This window comes from Anopheles moucheti, chromosome 2, assembly GCF_943734755.1.
Source record: "Anopheles moucheti chromosome 2, idAnoMoucSN_F20_07, whole genome shotgun sequence".
Lineage (NCBI taxonomy): Eukaryota > Metazoa > Arthropoda > Insecta > Diptera > Culicidae > Anopheles > Anopheles moucheti.
The window spans coordinates 72,320,868-72,341,256 of NC_069140.1; the positions used below are offsets into that span (position 1 = coordinate 72,320,868).

General features: G+C 42.7%; 1 protein-coding gene across 1 annotated transcript in view; it reads right to left on the minus strand.

The window, feature by feature from the left end:
* Positions 1-6,624: 6,624 nt before the first annotated feature.
* LOC128309439 (A disintegrin and metalloproteinase with thrombospondin motifs 1) overlaps positions 6,625-20,389 on the minus strand; it is a 90,882-nt gene continuing 77,117 nt past the window's right edge. The window contains exons 7-14 of the mRNA XM_053045825.1: positions 19,585-19,727; positions 18,287-18,342; positions 16,794-16,920; positions 16,503-16,667; positions 16,201-16,432; positions 15,812-15,912; positions 14,693-14,883; positions 6,625-8,288 (exon numbers count right to left, since the gene is read on the minus strand). Coding sequence (XP_052901785.1) covers positions 8,155-8,288; positions 14,693-14,883; positions 15,812-15,912; positions 16,201-16,432; positions 16,503-16,667; positions 16,794-16,920; positions 18,287-18,342; positions 19,585-19,727 — 1,149 coding nt within the window. The 3' untranslated portion in view covers positions 6,625-8,154. The remainder of the gene's footprint in view (positions 8,289-14,692; positions 14,884-15,811; positions 15,913-16,200; positions 16,433-16,502; positions 16,668-16,793; positions 16,921-18,286; positions 18,343-19,584; positions 19,728-20,389) is intronic.

Sequence of the window (20,389 nt, forward strand, 5' to 3'; positions counted from 1 at the left end):
TGCTTTATTTGAAGGGTGCAATATGGTTGCGTTTTTTTTTTTTTAAAAACCCCCCGTGGACATGATAAGGAAGTAGGAAAAAGGATAGAAGCCGTATAGAACGTGTTATTACTGTGTCTGTGCGGTGGTTTGATTAGCAAAAGATTATCTAATTATCATTTCACTTCCTCGTGGGTTGTTTTTAATTGCAAATTCTTATTTTTATAAATCACGATAAACGTATACGCTGAGTTGTTACTTTAAATTCTCGTTTCTAAAATGTTTCTTGAAAAATTTACATCCGTCCAGCTCTTATTACAATCTGCTATTAAAATTCTTATTACAAAACAAAATGGGAAAACTGTTCCTATTTCGTTTTGGCACCGAATATGTTCCTCGATCGATCACACAGCACTGTTTCACTTTATGCACACTTCCTATTTTGCACTCCGTACACGCAAAATCGCCTCAACTCAATTCACCATCATTGCATACCACTGATTAGAACGAAGAATGCTGGCTGTTCTATATCTGGCACCTACTATCCAAGGGCGCACGGTCGCTGATCCTCTATCGGTGACGATCGGCTAAAGACTGAAGCGATGTCTACGGTCAGCCGGACGACACAGCTCCAAAACCGCACCGGGCACAACCAGCTGAGGTGGTCCAGTGCTGTAAACCGTCACCAGCGCCACACCGCCACACACCGTGCGGGGAAGCGAAAGCGAGAGAGTAAGCGAGCGAGAGAGAGCCAGCTCCAAATCGGACGGACGGTCGGTCGCCTACCTTTTGCGCGGTTTCGTCGCCGGACGGTGGGCCGCGTGCAAATCTTTTGAATCGTGACCGTTGCGGCCGATGGTCAATCAAAAACTGTCGCCCGATGGTCCCGATCCCCGGGTGCTGCTGAGCGAATCCGCAAAAACGTCTCGCGATCGCTCGAGTTTTGGCTAGCTTTTTCGGCAGCGTGTGATGCTCGCAGAAGGGTCCGTCACCAGTGCCACCTTCGCATTGCGAGGTTGCGGTTTCGATCATCTTTGGTCGGTGCTGTTTTTATGGCGTGAATGAAAAGGGAGACAGGGGGAACGTTAAGTTGATGCACCGCACGGCGGTTTTGAGGGTGAGAGACGGCCACACAAGGAAGAGTTGTCCGATCGGTTTTGGGCTGTAACAATCTGCTCCAACAGGATCGGATGGGTTCAATGGGTGAATTCAAGGTGAACATAGCACAGAAACATATGTTACTCGCAACGATCGTATATGTTGATGCTGATCGGTTGATCCTTTATTGATGATCAACAACATAAAGGGCGTTTAGATAGTGTTGAGCTGCCGGAATTACTGTATTTAAAGTAATTGCAGTTGACACTTTTGTGTTTACTTTCATAACTTTCATTCCCGTACCGGTTGATACCGATATGAACAGTTTTGGATAACGAAAGACTTGTACGCCCTTTGCACAAGCGCAAGCGACGAACCTTTGACGAATTGGTAGTTGATGATAAATGTGCCATCAGCTGATGTGTACTGTCGTTTTCAGGATCATTTCATGGTTTGTATTTTCCATAAACTATCTGCAGCTGACTTTTTTGTTGTTGCTCGTCTTCGGTAACATAAACGAGGGAACGTATGTCGTGAGACTTCTCGAGGACGGAATTGGGTCAATATTTGCGCGTAGCCGCGGGACACGAGTGTACTCACTAACGCACTGCCTATTTTGCGTGAGTACGCAACAGGGGAGAGTGTATTTGTGTGTGAGAAAGAGAGAACAGAAGAGTGGACAAACACATCACGTTCCCCCGATTGAGTGGGAAAACGGAGAGTGTAAGTGAAGTGTAATTGTCGAAGGTGACGAAGGTGCGGTACGGATATTATGCTGAATGGTGAAGTATGTTCAAGATTAGGATGTAGCGTTTGGGACGATGCCGATGCCGGTTGGGCACCGAAAGCATGGCACGCTGCAATGCGCTCTTTAAATGCTGCTTGGCTGCGGCATGGACGAGTGGGAATCGAACCAAGTGGGAACCAAGCCGTATCGTTGGCTGGGTTGTGTTTGCTGTCACCGTCGCCGTGTTGGGATCGAATCTGCGTGCAGGTTCATGTGGAGCACTTGCGCACAAGCACGTGCATTATGTAATGGTTTTGTGCTAATGCGCGAACTGGAATCACTTGCCGAAGATGATGCCGTAGATGTTATGCGTACGAGCGGGGAAGGAGAAAACGAGAAACGAGCGGCATGGAGGAGTGAGGAAAACTCGTTTTTCATGCTGCACATGTTTTTTGCATAATCTCGGTAGGGCAAGAAAGAAAGATTACGGCAGTAAAACTGTCGCTCAGAATCATGTATGCGCTTGCTGCGTGCCGCAGTAGATTGGGAGACTTCCGCAATAATGATTATCACTACGAAAGAGGTCCGATTCGGAGTTACTTTACTCTTTTTAGGTACTCTTAGAGCTGTCGCTGGTCGATTCGTAGCCATTCCTGCGGGTACACCGATTCCTTCGGATTCGTGAGTGTGCGTTGGGCTGCTGTGTTGGTGGTTGCAACGACCGAAAAATTGAAAGTAAGGTCGCACTCGCACGATTCGGGTGGGACGGTAGCCGTTGGACGACATGATTCCAGTTGTCGCAGGTTAATGTTTTGGGATATTCGAAAAATAGTAGGGTCCTGCGCGTACTGGTCGTTTCCGCGTGGACCAGTCAGTGGAACGAGTCATAAAGTCGGCTATTGACATTTTATTAAAATTATCGTATGGTTCAAGTACGGGGTTGGTACTATTATTACGTACGAACCCCGCGAACGCAAATGGTGACCAAATGTTTGTGCCAAACAGTAATGAATTTGGACGTAAGAGCTGTTATCTTAGCAAACATCGGACCATCTTTCCGTGGGAACGATTCTGAGTGTAGAATGTGGAGATTACGGGATGGCTTTTGCGTGTTATTCTGAAACAAAAAAATATCGCAGTCCTATGTTTATCCCATCAAACTGTGCCGTGTTTGGAGGAACAACAACAACAAGCACGCAAAATACACATGAATTAAAATCACATAACGTTTGTTCGCGAGAAAATTGAAATCGAAGAGATAAGTTAATTTCAACTCCACTGCCGGCCGTTGTGTCCTCGTCCTCGCACGCTATGCTGAACAAATTCTTCCGCCTTGGCTGATCGATCAGTTGAACTGATTTTGTTAGATGCACACAAGACGGGGTCATGCGTATGTAACCTTTTTTTCCGGTGCTTACGCCAACGAGGAAAAACAAGTGTATGATCGGTATCACTGCAATGTGCACCCTATCTATTTGCAATAAAATTATCTGTTAGACATCATAATTGGCGCGTCGCACGGAGTTAAATTGAGTGAGAACAAAGGGAAGTATCAATTTTCATTGTTCACTCTATCTCATCATGATTAACAGAGCGCATCCGGATCTTACGTTTTTAAACCCCGGTTCTTGAATCTTGGGTTCAGATATGCATTACTAGAGCATCAATCAAAGTAGATCAATCAGTTGAATAAATTTAGCTCTCAATGTAATTTATTAACAGTTCAGTGCTGTAAATAAGCCAACACGATTTGAGGAATGATTTTCATTAATTACAACAAAAAAAACTACTTCATTATATTGTTTCGAAAACACCCATTAATTGCAGTATGGACCAAAACTCTGCACGCACCCCATAATGGCACATAATCGAATAGAACGTTCGTTCTGCACTTGCTTCATCGAGCGCTCTTGGGGTAATTTTATGGTATTTAAAGATTGTTCGAGAAGAGCACAAGCGCTCACACCACACACACACACATACACGTAGAGCGTACTTATCCCCCGAGTGTATTGAGTAATATTCAAGTACACCGGCCGAGATTGGCGCGTGTGCCGGGAAAAGTGTTTCTCGGTTCCTTCGCACACAAACTCTTGCTGGCCCGCACTGTCACCGCATGTACGGCTGTGGCTTCGCGGCTGCCAGTGGAACAATACGGTACTGCCGAAAAGCGCGTACCCGATCCTCCCCCCCGCGCCACCCCCCCTGGTCCGAAACGCGTCGCGTCGGGTGTTGTTTCTTTCGCTTTGGGTGACTGGGTCGGCAACGAGCCGAAAGAAGGTCGCCAGTAATTAAAACATTACGGGATAACTCATATGCGCGGTGCACGTTTGTGAAATTGTTGTGTACGCACTGTGGTTTTTGTGGCTTTTTTAAGGGAAACGAATCGGATGCAAGCCCCAACCTGATATGCTTCAGTCTGTTGGAGTCTTCTGTTTTTTTTTTCAAATTGATTTGAATATATTTAAGAGTATATTGATTTTGGATTTTTTGTGAGACCACCTAAACCTTCCATCACTCACATTGAGCGCGCGGCTTGTTAGTGTTTGCCATCATTAACCGGCAGGTTGGATCACCTTAGCGTACGAATAATTGCATGCTGCCAACGTGTGATTAACGCGTTACGGCAATTGTGCTTCTTGTCCGCGATCACCAACGTCGACGAAAAGCCGAGAGAGTTCTGTCATGGTAAGCGCGCACAGCAAATCGATAGTGAAATGGTTTCCACCGCGATGAAGTTCTCGCGAGCTGTGCGGATACCTTGCCGCTCATTGATGGTCGCTGACAACGAGGGTCGCCTTCATGTAGCGAACTCGGACAAAAGGCTCCCGCGAATGTTCAGGAAGGTTTTCAATGTCTCTGGTGATGATGTTGGCGGACCAACAGAGAAGGGAAGGGTTTTTCCGATGCTGCGCACACCTTGTTGTATGAGATGGTTTACTCCACGGGTTTGCAACTGAATTGCGGTACATGCATACGTGCTGGGTGTGAATTGTGCGACGGGATGGAGCTGTTTGTTTTAATCGGACCGTTTGGACCACTTCCTGCTTTGTTGTTAATGCTGGTTTTGAGCGTTTTTTTTTTGTCGAATGTTGCTAATGAATTTTAACGAGAGAACGATTGGGACGCGATTGAAGTGGTAAAAGATGCCAGATAATATTGGGTCTTCTTAAAATTGCTCATAAAAATAATTTGTACAGAACAAATGGTTCCTTTTAATGGACGTTCACAGGAATACGTTAGTAAGACTAAAACTCTTCGGCATTGTTTCCTCTGAATGTCCCAGATCGTGTCTCAGAGTTGGCTATGCCTTCACGCATTACTAAGCGATTGGATATTGGTGCGATAATTTAAATGAAAGACCCATCCAAACATATCTGTTCGTTTTGACTTTGTTTTTCGAATAGAAGTGGAATGTTATTGCAATCATTTCAATCGAATGATAAGTACACATTAAAAGGAAATATCATTTTCTTTTTTTTTCTTTACAGAGATATCATAAATTTAATTTAAAAAGTATCATTGGTTGAGATTGCATGAATTGGGTTGAATTAATGCACCTATACCAATACGTTCACATTGCCAGTGAAAACTCCTGAAACATATGCAATCCGCAATACCTTCAGCAACGCTTGAAAGTATGCAATTTACTGTCGTAAAATGACAATGTGCACGTCGACAAGAACCAACTGACAGCATATTAATCAAACTGACAGTTTATCAAACTAATGTAGCCCAGTTTGAAATATTCATGGACCTTCATTTTCAAATTGCATACATGTAGGCGCACAATTTTTTCATCGGCAACAGTGTGATTTCCACGACTGAATTGGTCAAATTATTTTTTTTAATTGCGAATAAAGTTGACCGTTGGTGGGCTTATTAATTTTAAATAATTTTTTTTCAGCATACAAGGGTTTCATCGTTTAATGTTTTATTAAATTCCAATAATTGTTCGAGCGTATAATAATTATTCTAACGGTACATATTTATTAATTCTGCGAACAAATAATGGGCAAATCACCGCAAATGGTTACAATGGGCTTTCGAGGGCTATATTAGTTTTTTACCAAAATTTTATGCTGGAATATATTAGTTTTTTACTCATGTTAAGTAATTCAAAGAAATGTTCTAAGAATATGTTTTGTAAGTATTTATCAAAATTTAGAGCATGCAAATACTATCCAAAGCGAGATCTAATGCATGATACTCAACTTTTTTTTAGTGAATGAGTTTATGAAATAATTGCAATCTTACATAGCTCAGCAAAGGATCTCAATTTGAAAAGCAAACCCTGGTATTTTTTTTTATAAATCATGAAAAGATCTCCATTACATCATTTATTCGGCAATTATTATTTTCATGTTTGATTCTTTACTCGAATGCAAAAGAAAGCCCCTAAAGTTATGCAATTTGCATTCACATTGGAGCATGTTCGCAGAGAACAATTTAATTTTGATCGCTTCATTCAGCTAAAGAAAGTTTGTTAAAATATCTTAAAAATTATAAAATATGTATGTGTATAGATTTGCAAACATAATGATAATTTCCTTCATATGTATGTGACTTTTTTCTATTGATTTCAGGCTTATTTCCCAATTGATGCTTTACGTGGCGATGAAAGACCATGCGCCTCCATTGCGTTCAGCAAAGCTTCCAATGGGTTACAATCCAAATTTATTCGAGGGTTAAGTTTCAATTACGATGAAATGAAGAACGATGTTTGATTTTTAATACATCGTTAATTTGTTTGTAAGCAATTACTATTGCAACAAAAGCAAACAGTTTTATCCAATTTATATATGTATTTTTGTCTTTATTTAGATACTCTCTTTACAATATACATAAACGAAATACAATCATCCGCCTTCGGTTATTATCGTTCTGGCTACTGTAAACTTCAACGAACGAGTCAACGAAGTACTCTCACACCAAACTCTCTTATTAGTACACTATGATACTGCGGAAAAAACATCTTCTTAGCGTGTGCCGCACACGTTCATGCTCGCGTTGCGTTGTTTATCATCCTAAGAAAAAAGGTCTAATATCTACCACTCGTGTGTACTAGCTGATTGGAACGATTATTGTTGCCATTGCGCTTGGTCGAATCAACGATTAGCGCCTTTCATGGGCGCCACAGGGCGAAAATCCTGCCCGCCCGACACACAAAACAGATACAAACGTAGTATAAGAAGAAGCAAAAATAACTATCCCATAACTTAAATCCAATAAATTAAAACACTATATAATGGTGAAGGCCGATGGACCTCCGCCCTAGCTATCCGTTCATAATTTTTCTTCATTTCTTTATCTAACTCGGGTGGTTTTTTTTTCCCTCAACGACACCGTCTACGTGTTTCGTCCACCTGTTAATTCCTCATTTTTTGTGCAAAACGAACATTCATTCAACGTATTTTTTTATCTTTTTTTTTGCTTGACGGCCCATATAGCTTGCTATATAATTTGTTCGAAGGTCTTCTACTGCTACTTTCTTCTCTTACTCGTTCGTTGTTTGCACTTTATCATTAGAGACGTTTTTCACGACGTCGTCAGCAACGTGAATCAACAGACGCGAAGAACTTAAACACGTATAATAAACAGACACTAATGCACTAACTATTTACATTGAACAGATAAGCAAGCAGCCTATTAGTGTTAGGGCGATCTGCATAGAGGTGGTTGAAGATTGTATGGGTGTAGGTTTGTTTTCTCTCGAGTGGAGCGGCAGCATGATGAAGGACAAACGTGCATGAAAAGTCCTACCTCCTGGAGGAGGATAATGTGGGTTGGATGAAATGGAATTGTGGGGCTTTTTTTTTGTTTACCCTTGTTGCTTTTCCTTTCTTCTTTACTGTTTGTTGGTGCCACTTGAAGAACGATACCGTGTACCGTTTGACAGAACACGGTTTGGAAGCTAAACGGCTTACTAAGTTTGCTAACACTACAACAAAAAAGGGTGGCAGTTGTTTTGTGTATGCTATGCATGATCTCTCTCTATCTTTCTCTCTCTCACTCTCTCACTCACTCTGACATTCATTTCTTTTCGGCTCACAGCAGAATAATGAACAATTTGCAGTTAAAATTTATCTCAAAGCAAGAAATGCGGGTAGAGTATAGAATTTCTGAATCTCCACATAAATACGCACGCCAACAGGCGCCGGTGGAGCAGTAAAATGTTTGGTTTAGTATTTGTCGAAAGGAGTTGCGTTGCGTTTGAATTTTTCGTGAACTTTGCTGTCGCACATTCTGTTATCCTATCCTTTATCCTCTAGCTCAACTTTCAATCCTATACGCGTTTGAACACAGATACACCCATACACGCAGACGAGCACATATGCACAGCCGTCACTCTACTGCTGGTTGCTGATGAGTTCGGGCTGTTGCTGCAGCTGCTGCAGCTGCAGCTGTTCCTTCAGATGTTGTAATCGCTTCCGCTTGATGGCATTCATAAAGTTTTTGTATCGCTTATCCTCATCATCCAAAGCTGTTGGCATGGAAAGAGAAAAGAAGATACTGTTAGAACGGGTCCGGTGCTCCAGTACGCTTTGCCGGCAGGGTTTAGCTGGATGTGATGGACGTTTATTTGTTTGCTAATGTAATTGCTCTGTAAGCAACAAGATTAGAATACTGAAGGCGCCATTAGCATGTAACAGGCGAGCAAAAAATGGGGGGGAGGAAGATAAACATACAGTGAAATGCGATACTATCTACCTTAACTTACTAGTGTGTGTGGGTGTGTTTGTTTGTTTGAATGGGTGCGTGTGCTTAAGGAGATATCGGATCAGTGTTTGGGATGATGAGAGCGTGAAAAAGGATGCAGATATAAGTGAAGATTGCAGTGTAAGGTAAAGTGTGTTTGATACATGCATCGTACTGGCCGATTTGATGTTGCGTACGAAGAAGTAGCTTATAGTGAACTAATTACATTAACTTTGTTTTGGTGTGTATCGTGCAGTAATAGGCCCGCTATCTATCTTAAACACGCGTAGGGTATAGTTCTAGCTGGTAACCAAACCGTAAGGAGTTTAGAATACAATTTAACATACAACTGAAATGAACTGGCTGAAGTGTAAAGCGGTGCTGAGACTAATGAATCTTTTGAGAAGAATCACATCCTATGAGTCATCCGTTAAGAAAAATTCAAATCATGAGTCGACTCTCACAATATCCATGATCGTAGATTTATGAACTCTTAAGGACGAATCTTCGCGGATTCATGAATCTTTAAAAATTCACGATTTTTTTAGGAATCATAAATCTTTGAGGATTATTAAATTGATTGAGGATTGTCTTGGGGTTCATGAGTCTTGGGAGATTCGTGCATCTTTGAGGAATCACAAATCTTTGGAGATTCATGAATTTTTGAGAAATCATGAATCCACAGAATGGAAGTTCAGAATTATTCATTTCGTTTAAAGATTCATTCAGTATCACTCACCACTAGTTTGAAGCTATATATAAAGGGCTGTACTATTTTATATCATCTAACTACATACTGGAATGTACACTATTTGTTACATGTTGTCTTATTAATTTAATTATGCTCTACTTTTTTAAAGTATCTTATCAATGTTTCCCTTCAAACTTTATTTATATATAACAGGTGGGCTGATAATTGTTTGGCCTATGACAGTAAAACACTTTTTTTTGGCCAAATTATTTTTTTGTATTCAACATACGTCCCTTCAAGGGCGATACACCAATTATAGCGGTCTTTCAATTTTTCGATACCATTTTTGTAGTAGTATTTGTCTTTTGCCTCAAAAAAGGCCTCAATTTCGGCGAACACCTCTTTATCCGACGAAAATTTCTTCTCAGAGGACATCCTTTTGGGATCTGAGGAATGGGGTTAGTCACTGGGAGTCAGATCTATGAAATACTGTAGGTGTTGAAGCATTTTATGGCCTAATTCATGAATTTTTGCCATTGTTTTCACTGATTTGTGGCACGGTGCGTTGTCTTCATGAAACAAAACTATTTTTCTTCCAATGTGGCCGTTTTTTAGCGATTTCGTCCTTCAAACGCTCCAATAACTTGATTTAGTAGTCGCAATTAATGGTCTTTCCTTTCTCAAGATGGTCGATGAAAATTATTCCTTGCGAATCCCAAAAAATTGACGCCAAATCCTTGCCAACCGATTGTTGCGATTTCCCCGATTTGGGGGAGGTTCATCGCTTCCTGTCCACTCGGATTATTGTCTATTGGACTTTGGAGTGAAGTGGAGAAGCCAAGACTCATCCACAGTAACATACTGACGCAAAAACTCGGATTTATTTCGCTCAAACAGCTCCAAACACTGCTCCGATTCATCAAATCGTTGTTGTTTTTGGTCAAATGTGAGCTCGCGCGGCAGCCATTTTGCACAGAGCTATCTCATATCCAAATACTCGTGAACGATATGTCCAACACGTTCCTTAGACATCTTTAGGGTGTCAGCTTTCTCGATCAGCTTCACATTATGGGTGCTCTTAATAATTTTTTGTTTTTTTTAATGTTTTCTTCTGTAACCACCTCTTTTAAGCTTCCACGATGTTCACCGTCCTCAGGGCTCATTTTACCACTTTTAAATTTAGCATACCAATATTTGATGGTTGATTTTGGTAGAGCAGTGTCCAAAGACTCTTAATCAAACCAATTTTTTGCTTCAACTGTATTTTTCCCCTTCAAAAACTAATATTTTATCGTCACGCGAAATTCCTTCTTTTCCATGATTACTCAAAGCACAAAAGCTGCGACACACAAAATGCTCTAGCTCACTAGGTTATGGTCCGAGTGCTGTCAAATTTGGACAGAATTCGTTTGAAGGTTGGTACAAACGAAATTTGATATGGATAAAAATTTTCTAGTGCTATAAATTCGTTAGGCCAAACAATTATCAGCCCACCTGTTATGAAGGAGGGTGTTTTTTCTACTTTGTTTTATTTAAATCTCGCATGCATCCGATCAATTAGGTTTCTTTTGGTTGTTTGTTTTGAATTTTTTGTATCAATTATTCGAAGTATGCAATTTCTCCACTTCAACAGTGAAAATGTACGTGCGCGCTTGTGCAACGTGTGTGCGGTTGCATTGGTCGCAACAACTCTACTAAGGTGCACGTGCATTAAAACGGGGTGCAGTAAACGAAACGCGTTTACCTTTCGACTGGCAGTGAGAAGCCATTGGAATCCATTCGTTGCACCGTTTTGGGGTATTTTGTTTCGTTTGGCGTATAAATATATATATATATTTTATGCAATACATAGCGTTTGTACCGTGTTGTACCATCTCCTAGTGGGCAAGGTTCTAGGCACTTTACATAGCGAACAGTAAGTTACAACCCGGTTAGCGAGCGGTTATAGATAGTAGGGTTCGATTTTGTTACGTCCAACCATCAGATATAGCGACGGTTCCAGATGGACCTTATGGAATGAGGACTTAGGGTATCCGATAGTATCTGAAAGTAGGAACGAGAGAGAAAGTACCATCAAGCACGCACTTATATACAGCCGGTGCCTACGATTTGTACGTGTGCCGCTAGGGGACATTGCGATGCAGCCCTTGGGGTTTCTTTTGATTTGGATGCCAATGGTGTGATGATTTGGGTGTGTGAGCGAAGCGCATCTTATGGGTATACATTCGCAAACGAGAGTATCGACCTTATTACGTACTATCTTATCCACTAGCAAGCGATACATTTATACATTACCAATAAGAATAGATTGTATGGCATGCTGGGACAGTTTTGAAGTAGGATGATCTTACATGCAAGGGGTCAATTCTTCTGTTCAGCGTTGTGTACATATCGTTCACGGATAGGTTTACATGCGTTACATAGTACAACAAGTGGCTTAAACTAATAGTACAATGTTGTCCATACACTAACGTCTAAAAGGATGCGGTTAAAGAGCAGGCAAGCACAGCCATAGTTCCTACGCAATCCCTAGCACGTACGGGTAATATTAGACGCTACGGTAGACTACTGGGTTGCATGGAGAGATCAAGGTGTAAGCAGGGCAAAACAATATCCAGCGGAAAGCTTCCTACAGTTCAGATGATGATGATGAGCATGAGCAGAAAAGGTGTTGGTAATGGGTTTCCGATCGTACGACAGTATGTTCCAGAGGGTTCAGAATAGTCGGAAAGGTACAGAAGTGAGACATCCAGTAGGTCCGGTAAGGTTGTCTTACCTTGTAGTAGAGTGAGTAAGGTAAAGGTAGGTAGAGTGGTAAGGTAGAAAATAAAGTAAAGTAAAGTAAAGTCTTTTCAGAGTCGAGCTAGAGTAGAGCTGGAAGGTGTTATCATGCACGAGATGTTACGCAATATAGTGTAAGTCTACGCAGTAGAATTCGCCGACTTGGATCTGAATAGTGGGACGATCGGTAATCGGTTGATTGACAGATCAATTAGTACTCAAACGATCGTGCTCAATAAAAGAGAGAGAGAGAAATTGGAAAGAAGATCTCGGAGAACAAGAGAGATTAAAGTGTTGCACCAGTTACAGTGTGAAATGTACAGAGGAACGCCCGAATTACGCGCCCGGTGTCTAGCGCATTCTAGCGTAGAATCCAAAACCAGTGAATAGTGGAATATACAGTGACGACACAGGTTCGTTTGGTGGCCGGTGTTGGTGGTAGGTAAACAAATTGTACAGTAGAACCAAACCCATTCTCCTTTAGAATTCCTGTAGAAATTGAAAGTCCCGGAAATTCGAGTTCCGATCGAGCCTCGGAACGGCAGGCTACTCATGCACAATGAGAAGCGACAGGATAGTTGTCGATGGTGGAATACATTTGTGCGTGAGATCAACACACACACACACCCATACAAGGGGAGGTGTCTGGTTGGCTCACCCGACTAAGTAGAGTGCGTAGGGTAGAGAGAAAGAGAGATGGATAGGGAGTGAGGGTAGTTATAAATTACATTCTTACCGATCGAAATGGGTGCGATCACGGATGCGTGCTGTCTCTCTCTCTCACGCGCACACACACACACACACGCAACGTGCAAGTGTTTTCGCCTGTCTTTTTTTTGTGCTTATTTGCCCGTGTGTCTCCATCTCCAATACTTGGTTTTGTTTGCTTCAAAAGTAAATTTTTCTTGTGCATCACAATCTTACGATACTGTGTTCATCTGTTTGCATGCCGATGCGCACGCACCATTTGGAAGTAAAGCCACCCGGTACGAACTAAACGTAGGTGAGCCTTCTGGCCCCCAAATTGGGGGGAAAAGCAAACCAATTTTCGAAATCCAGCGAAAATGTTTTGCATCGGAAAGCTTCCCGCCTGCCATTGGCTCGAGCTTTCTCTATCCCGTTCCATTTGCTTCCATTGTGCTTAAAGTTAAGATCTACCGTTATAGTGTAGCTTGACGTTGACTTACACACTAACATTGAATACACATACATAGTAACGTTCGAAAAAAAAGCAACGCATATAATGGTAAATGCTTGATTGAATGAAAAATTGTTTCGTTTCCGCGAGCAAAATGATTCTTAAAATGGACCACAGTCTAATTTTTTGTGCAATTGGCAGACTTTTGAGTTTACAATCTTACGCAACTAGGGTTCATCATCGTACATGCTTTGTCTTAACGTTTTTTTTTTGTACCAAATTTTGCATACGCAACGTGTAGGTTTTTGTGCATTTTTGTTTGTTTTTGTTTTCCTTCCAGAAAAAACGTGAAAACAAAAGCGTTGGAAGGGGATTGTTTTTAAAAGAATCAAAAGTGAAATATTCAGTAAGTGAAAACATTACAAATAATCATTAAAAAGTATAACAAAAGGTGAAAAAAGAAATAAAAACGTTCAAAAGCAAGCAAACAAAGTTGAACAAGATAGAAGAAAAACTAAAAACTGTTCAGAAGCAATGCAAACAAAGAAGGAACAATGGAACAAAACAGGTGCAAAACCAGAAAGGGAAAGAAAAAGAAGAAAAAAAAACAACAAAACCATCGACTGCCAGCACGCACACAAGCCCGCAAACGACACATTCCTAAAACGGATGTGACCGTTCGGTAACGCATCCCGGAAGCCGAATGGAAGATGTCTTTAGTGTGTAAAGCGTTATTACCCACGTAACTACACGTGCAGCAGGATATGAAACAATCACACAACGCAAGCGCAACTCATTCACACACTGACATGCACACACACACAAACACACCTCTGTGTGGGAGTGTGCGTGCATGGGAGTATGTGTGTGTGTGTGGCTCAGTAGTAACGCCCGGTACGTGCCGATGATGTGGCAGCGTTACCGGTGGCAACCGGCGGCTGCTGACCGCTGGCAACACTGGCCACACTGAGCTGACTGTTCGCGCCGAGATAGTTGCCGTTCAGTGCGTAGTTCGGTGCGCTTTTCGCGGCGTTGGTGGTGGTGCGTTTGGCAAAGTAGGAAAAGTTGTACGGATTGCGTGTGGTCGTTTGTGCGATCCGGTTGAAGTACACATCGAACACCGGATGGTAGGTAGCTTTCGGTTTGCGTGTGGTGGTGGTGATGGTAGGGGATGGATCGGCATCATGTCCACCCTGATCGTATCCACCATCCCCACCGTACTGCTGTTGTTGGTGGTGGTGGTAGTGCTGTTGTTGGTGCGGTTGTTGCTGTTGGCTGTAGTGCTGTAGTGCGTTACTATTGTCATCCTCACGGTTGCCATTGTTCCAGGACGGTCGATGCGTTGTGGTGGTGGTCGTTGTTGGACTTTTGGTCGAGCTGAAGGTGTATTTACTGAACACGTACGGTGTCTTGGTCGTCGTTTTCGTATTGTACGGTGTCGACTTGGTCGTCGGATTGTACTGATTGTAATTGTTGTTGCCGTAATTGTTGTGGTTGTTGTGATATTGGTTGCCATTACCGTTACCATTATCACTAGAGCTAGGGCTTTTAGCTGAATGGTAATCATTGGGATAGGTACTCGTGGACTTGTGATGGAAATACTGGTAATAGTTCCTCGTCGATGTTGCTGGCGGCGGTGGTGGTGTTGTTGTGGTGGTGGTGGTGGTTGTTGTTGTGGTGGTGGTGGTGCTGGTTGTCGTTGATGTCGTTGGCGTGCTAGACGGTTCATAATATTCTTCCTGCTGATCTGACTTGTCGTCGTAGTTATATCTAGAGAACGTTGATCCGTTAGATTTGCGCGTTAAACTCGATTTGCTTGGGGTTGGTTTTTTTGTTGTTGTTGTTGTTGTTTGGTTTGGTTTGGTTGTTTATTTTTTTGTTTGAAGATTATCGTTCTACTGATTGGAGATGCAGGCTTGGTTTGTTTGGTGCAAATAGGATTAGACAAAGAGAGACAGTTTGTGGTTTTGTGGAGTTGTTGAAGGTGAGATCACTATTTACAAATAGATGGTGTGTCGCTTGTTTTTTTTTTGTTGTTTTTGTTGTTGTTGTGTGCGTGATACAATGACTCCGGTGGTGCGCCTCGCGATATTCGGGCTCTCGGGTTTTCACTTGTCTAGTGTTTGTGCAACTGCGTGAGACCGGATCTCGGGATGAGAGCAGATGGATGGTTTGGACTGTTTACCCTATCGCGCGACATTACTATATGAGTATACGCCGTGCAGGAACCTGAACGGTTCCCGGGTGCGGTCCGGCGCGACATCTCGCTAGGTGGTTCTAGACATTAACGGCTTGAGGATGAGATATGCGGTCGGAGCAGATGTAGTAGATGTGGTTTGGTTGGTTGGTGTAGAGTGTGTTACTATGTTGGTGTTAAATTATCGATCGACAAGGAATGTTAGGGAATTTCAGGGAACTAAACCAAAATGGAATGACGAAAAGGGGGACAATGGTTACGGCTACTATTCGGTACAGTTGGGACGGTGGGCCTCGTCACTCTCAATGCGTCTCATCCGTGCGACCTTTGGAGATGAGGTTTGTCAAAGAGGGTGTACTTGGGGATGGACGCGATGAATGATAAGAATTATTCTTTTGTTTTTGCAAGTGTCTGGATGTGTGTGTGAGTTTTGTGTTTAGTTGAAAGAGAATGGAAGGTACTCGTGCAAACGCGTTTGAGCTCGCGCGTAATCATACGTACTTTACAGACTGCTGATTGTAGCGCGTGTACGATGGAGTATGTTGCGAATAGTCCGGTATAATGTTTTCATGCTCCGCAACACATCTACCATCGAGACAGTGCTACAGATATTAAATCAAGTGTTGGTTTTTTTGAGATGGGGATACAATCAACATGCGGTTGGAAGGATATGAAGCATAGGGGGTCAACCGCAAGCAACGAGTAACGCGTATCGTGTGTGTGGCGCAAAAGTAACAGTCAGCAGGAGAATGTCCGGTTTCGAACCATACAATTCAAATCGCAGTGGGAAGAGAAAGAAGAAAGAAAAAACGGAAAAAACAGAGAATTCGTTAGTACTTCCAATGAGCTGTTTCAGTGTCGCTCGGGTAGGGCGATTGCGCGCATAATACTTGTCCATCTCCACAGGAGGATCCTTCAGCGGCGGGCCGGTAAGCAACGCAATAGCCGCTGGCCGAATCGAAACAGAACAGCTGGGCGCATACACGCTCATCCTTGAAGCAAGCGGACGTGCCACGATCCCGCCGACACTGGGCATCCAGCGAGAGGAGCGTACCGGGCAAGGCCCGTCCGAGCGCCTCATCCTCGTGCGGTGGATTGTGCAGGCAGCTGGCAGTGTCACCACTGGAAACAGATCAACAGATAGACACGATCAGATATTACAGGCGTTCGAAACATTCCATTCGGCACTTACTTGAGGAAATGGTGGAAACTTTGCACGCTGCACGGTGACCAACGGAAACCTCGCTCGGTGTGCCGAAGATCGGACATGATGTAGCCATCCTCCCAGCGGCACTTTTCCGCACCCGGTCCACCGAGGTAGCTGGGCGGTGGTGAACCATCATGGACGGCACCAAGGCTGTGGAAAGAGAGGAAGAGCAAATGAAAAGATGACAGTAAGATGACACTGGTTAATGCCACCACCGGGGTGGTGCCGTCGTAAGTTCGACGACCTGATCAGCTTAAACCCGAATAGTATACGTACAGATGGCCAACTTCATGGGCGGCAACGATAATGCCACTGAAACCGCCGGTATCCTCGATGATGGCAACACTGTTGACCTTTTCAAGGCGCTTGTTTACCACGCACGCTCCACCGACATAGGCGAATCCTGTACGTTCGACGTTTTGCGGATGATGAGAGAAGGGAGTACAACAACGGGAAAAGAAAAAACACATCAGTAAAGCTTTAGCGGCGTAATCGGATGCACCTGTGCGAGCGCTTGCTGTTGCGAGACTGCGATCTCCTCAGCCCCAACCAAACCAGTTTTCGGGTGTGAGAAATGGGATGCATCCAATACCATCGTGACATTTATACCCGTTTTCTTGTTTAATCCACGCAGGCTGTGGACACCGAAACCAAGACCAAGAGTTAGTAGGCTGTTTGGACGTACGGTTAGAATGATTGTACTGCAGCAGCAGTAGTAGAAGATCGGTATTCATGTTAGAAAAAGCCCATGTTAGTTAATGACCAGGCTGAAGTTTACTATGTACACTGGGTGCAGTACGTTCTACAATGTGTAATGGTCATCCAAATCTATAAGATTTAAAAGAAAAAAAACAGTGAAATAAACATCTAGCAGCAAAGAAGTCATCGTACTGTGACAGGGTAGTACAGAGTGGAAGAGTCGTTACGGCGAAATATGCAAGACAGTGTCAGCAGTGAGAAAGATATGAATAGAAACTAATGTACAACTAAAAGAGGTAAAATCGCACAAAAGATCGCATATAACAAGGCAACAAGAGATAATGAAGGTGACACCACAGATGGGCGTGAATTTGGATAGTTTGGATCGAATTATTTACATTCATTTGAAACAATTAACTAAACCACTCGAGATGAGCAATGTTTAATGTACAGCAGGTGGCGATAGCGATATATCGTAAACACTAGATGCAGTTCCTGACAGTTCGACAGAAAGGAAACGGAGTAAAAAAGTGCGGTGAAGGCGAATGAATGAAAAGCCAATAAAACAAGAGAAATAAGAAACTGTGTCCGATATCAATGAGCGGAAAATTACAGCCAAAGTGAGGTGACAAAAAAAAAACAGACAGGAGAAAAGAAAATCAGATCACAAACATTTACAAAAAAAGAATCAGATCACTAGAGCTAGTGATAGTGATAGAAAAGATCACAGTGAGAGAGAGAGAGTGAGACGGAACGCAGAAAGTGAATGCGTAGTAGATGCGTAATAGAAAACACAAGTACCAGGTGTGAGGTGATCGAGTGTAGAAGATAGCGTGATGGAAATCCTCTACGAAAAGACGAAGAGTAACAACATCCACAAAAAAACATACAGGCGCGCAGAGCGTACAAAACATAGGCAATGGAAGATTTGTTCAAAGATGCAGTTCTGAGGAGTTTGTTTGGCTGGTCGGCTGGATTGAAATTGTGTGCGTGTATGTGCATTAGGGGTATGCAGCAACAGCAGCAACACAACCGCAGCCGTGTGTGCCGTGTTGGTGGCCTATAATTACCTGCGGTACCACGATTACACGCGTCATTTGCATATTGCCTTCTACACATATCTAGTCTGCAATGGTAATAATTAATTGTTGTGGTTAACGATACGGTTAATGGTTTTGCGGGGCGGCAGGATGCCGAAATGAACCGACCGCCTCCCGGTTCAGCGGGAGGTGCCACGCGGAGGACGACTCTGTGGGGTTATATATTAGGCAGGGCGTTTTGGAGTAGCCGGTTCTAGTGAACCCAGACGTAAATCTAGAGTCAGGATTGTCTTTTACATATTTTATCTCGTACCGATTTCGTCCTCGAGTCAGTATGGGGTTTGTAATATTAGTAATCTTCTTCCATTACGAGAAGTTTTTGTTTCAACGAGCTATTGTGGGGATTAATGAAAAAACCCAATTCCATACAACTATTCCAAAGAGCATCTAAATTAAAAGAGATATTAAAAATTTTAGCAGCTTAATTAAAAAGAAATCTTAAGAAACGAATAAGATAAATCTGTTATAAAGTCAGTATCCAATCAAAAAGAAAACAACGGGGAAAAAGGAATATTGTATGTCAGTAAGGAATGGTAAAACAAAACTAGAAACAGTATAACAATATTAGCAAAAGAACATAAACTAACTAAGAGCAAGTAGATGGTAGCGTAATAAAAGCACATAAGAGTACGCGTGAGAGCGCAACAAGGGATAGAAGAAGGGAAAATTTACCAGCTGTGCCCTTCGTACAGCGGCCACCTTTTCTTCTTCGGCACATATCATACCTGCGAAAGAGCTCGATTAGTTTGCATAGTAATAGAAAAATGTTTCTATGTTTAGGCTGTTGGTTTTCGGGATGTCGAAAAAGGGAAAAGTTGTTAAAGAGAAACGGTATGTAGTCTCTACACTTATTAGGAAAGTGAATGAAATAGAATAAGAAAAGGGAGCGATAAATGTTAACAAAAGACAAACTCATCACAATCTTTGGAAGAAAAAATGAGAGTTGATAACTCATCCGGAATCGTAATGCACTGTGTTTCCACTGACTGTTTCGCAACGAGAAGTCCGTTTCGAGGTCCTTCGGTGCACTTGAGATGGATGTGAAACACTAAACACTTGGACGATCAGGTGCCTGCTGAAATGTGTGTGTCGTTTTTTTTCTGCATAACTTTTTGTGTTTGATTTGTTCTTGTGTGTGGTGGGTCAAGATTGTCACAGAGATACTCCTGATGATTGGTCTCTCGCCTTTCGCCACGCGTCGTTCTCAGTCGTTCGGTTCGTGTGCTGTTGGTGTTCCACCATTCGCGCGGGAACGGGGCTATACTTACTTCGTGATGGCAACGGCAATATCGTACACCGGGAGTCTTCGTTCCCGGAACAGGTACTTCCCCATATCGGTGAGGGCGGCCGCCGAATCGATCGCATCCCGTCCGACACGGTTCCGTTCCAGGTAGGGTGTTGCATCGCGTCCCTGAGGAAAAGGAGAATAATATGAATGAGTTTCAGTCCAAGAACTAATATTTAATATTGTTTTGTCGCCTATTCTAGACACCTAACCAAGCAGGTTCGCGATGAAATCTACTCTTTAATTTAGTATTAGAGAGAGCCCTCCGATAATTGAAACTGGAAATTTTGGGTATCATTTTCATGAAGTCATTTCAGACTTTGACATGAGCTTGTGATATAGACGTCTACATAGCAGAGGTTTGTTAGATATCAGAGAACTTCGAGTTGGAGGATATCCGCAGAAGTGATCTGTAGAGTTCTTTTTGTTTGCTGGCTCGGTTGCGGCTCTACATGATAGAAACAATTCAACCGGACAAATCCCTCGTGTGCAGAGCCACCACTAGCGGTGCGTAGCTACGAGTTCCAGCTACGATTACGCCGAAGTAAGCCAGAAATGGCAAGCCTAGACCTCTTGAGGTTGTAGTGCCATTTTGAAGAAGATCTACAGATAGGTTCGCACCTTTTGATACCTTAGAAGTGGTACTGAGTTTCTCAAATCATGACTACGAAATCTCGCATTTCATGAAACTTATTTTGTTGCAGTACTCTTAATAGCTTCTGAGTCTTTCTCATAAGCAGAATAAGAATTACTAATGATGACTGAGAGCAAAAGGGAACTACCGGAAC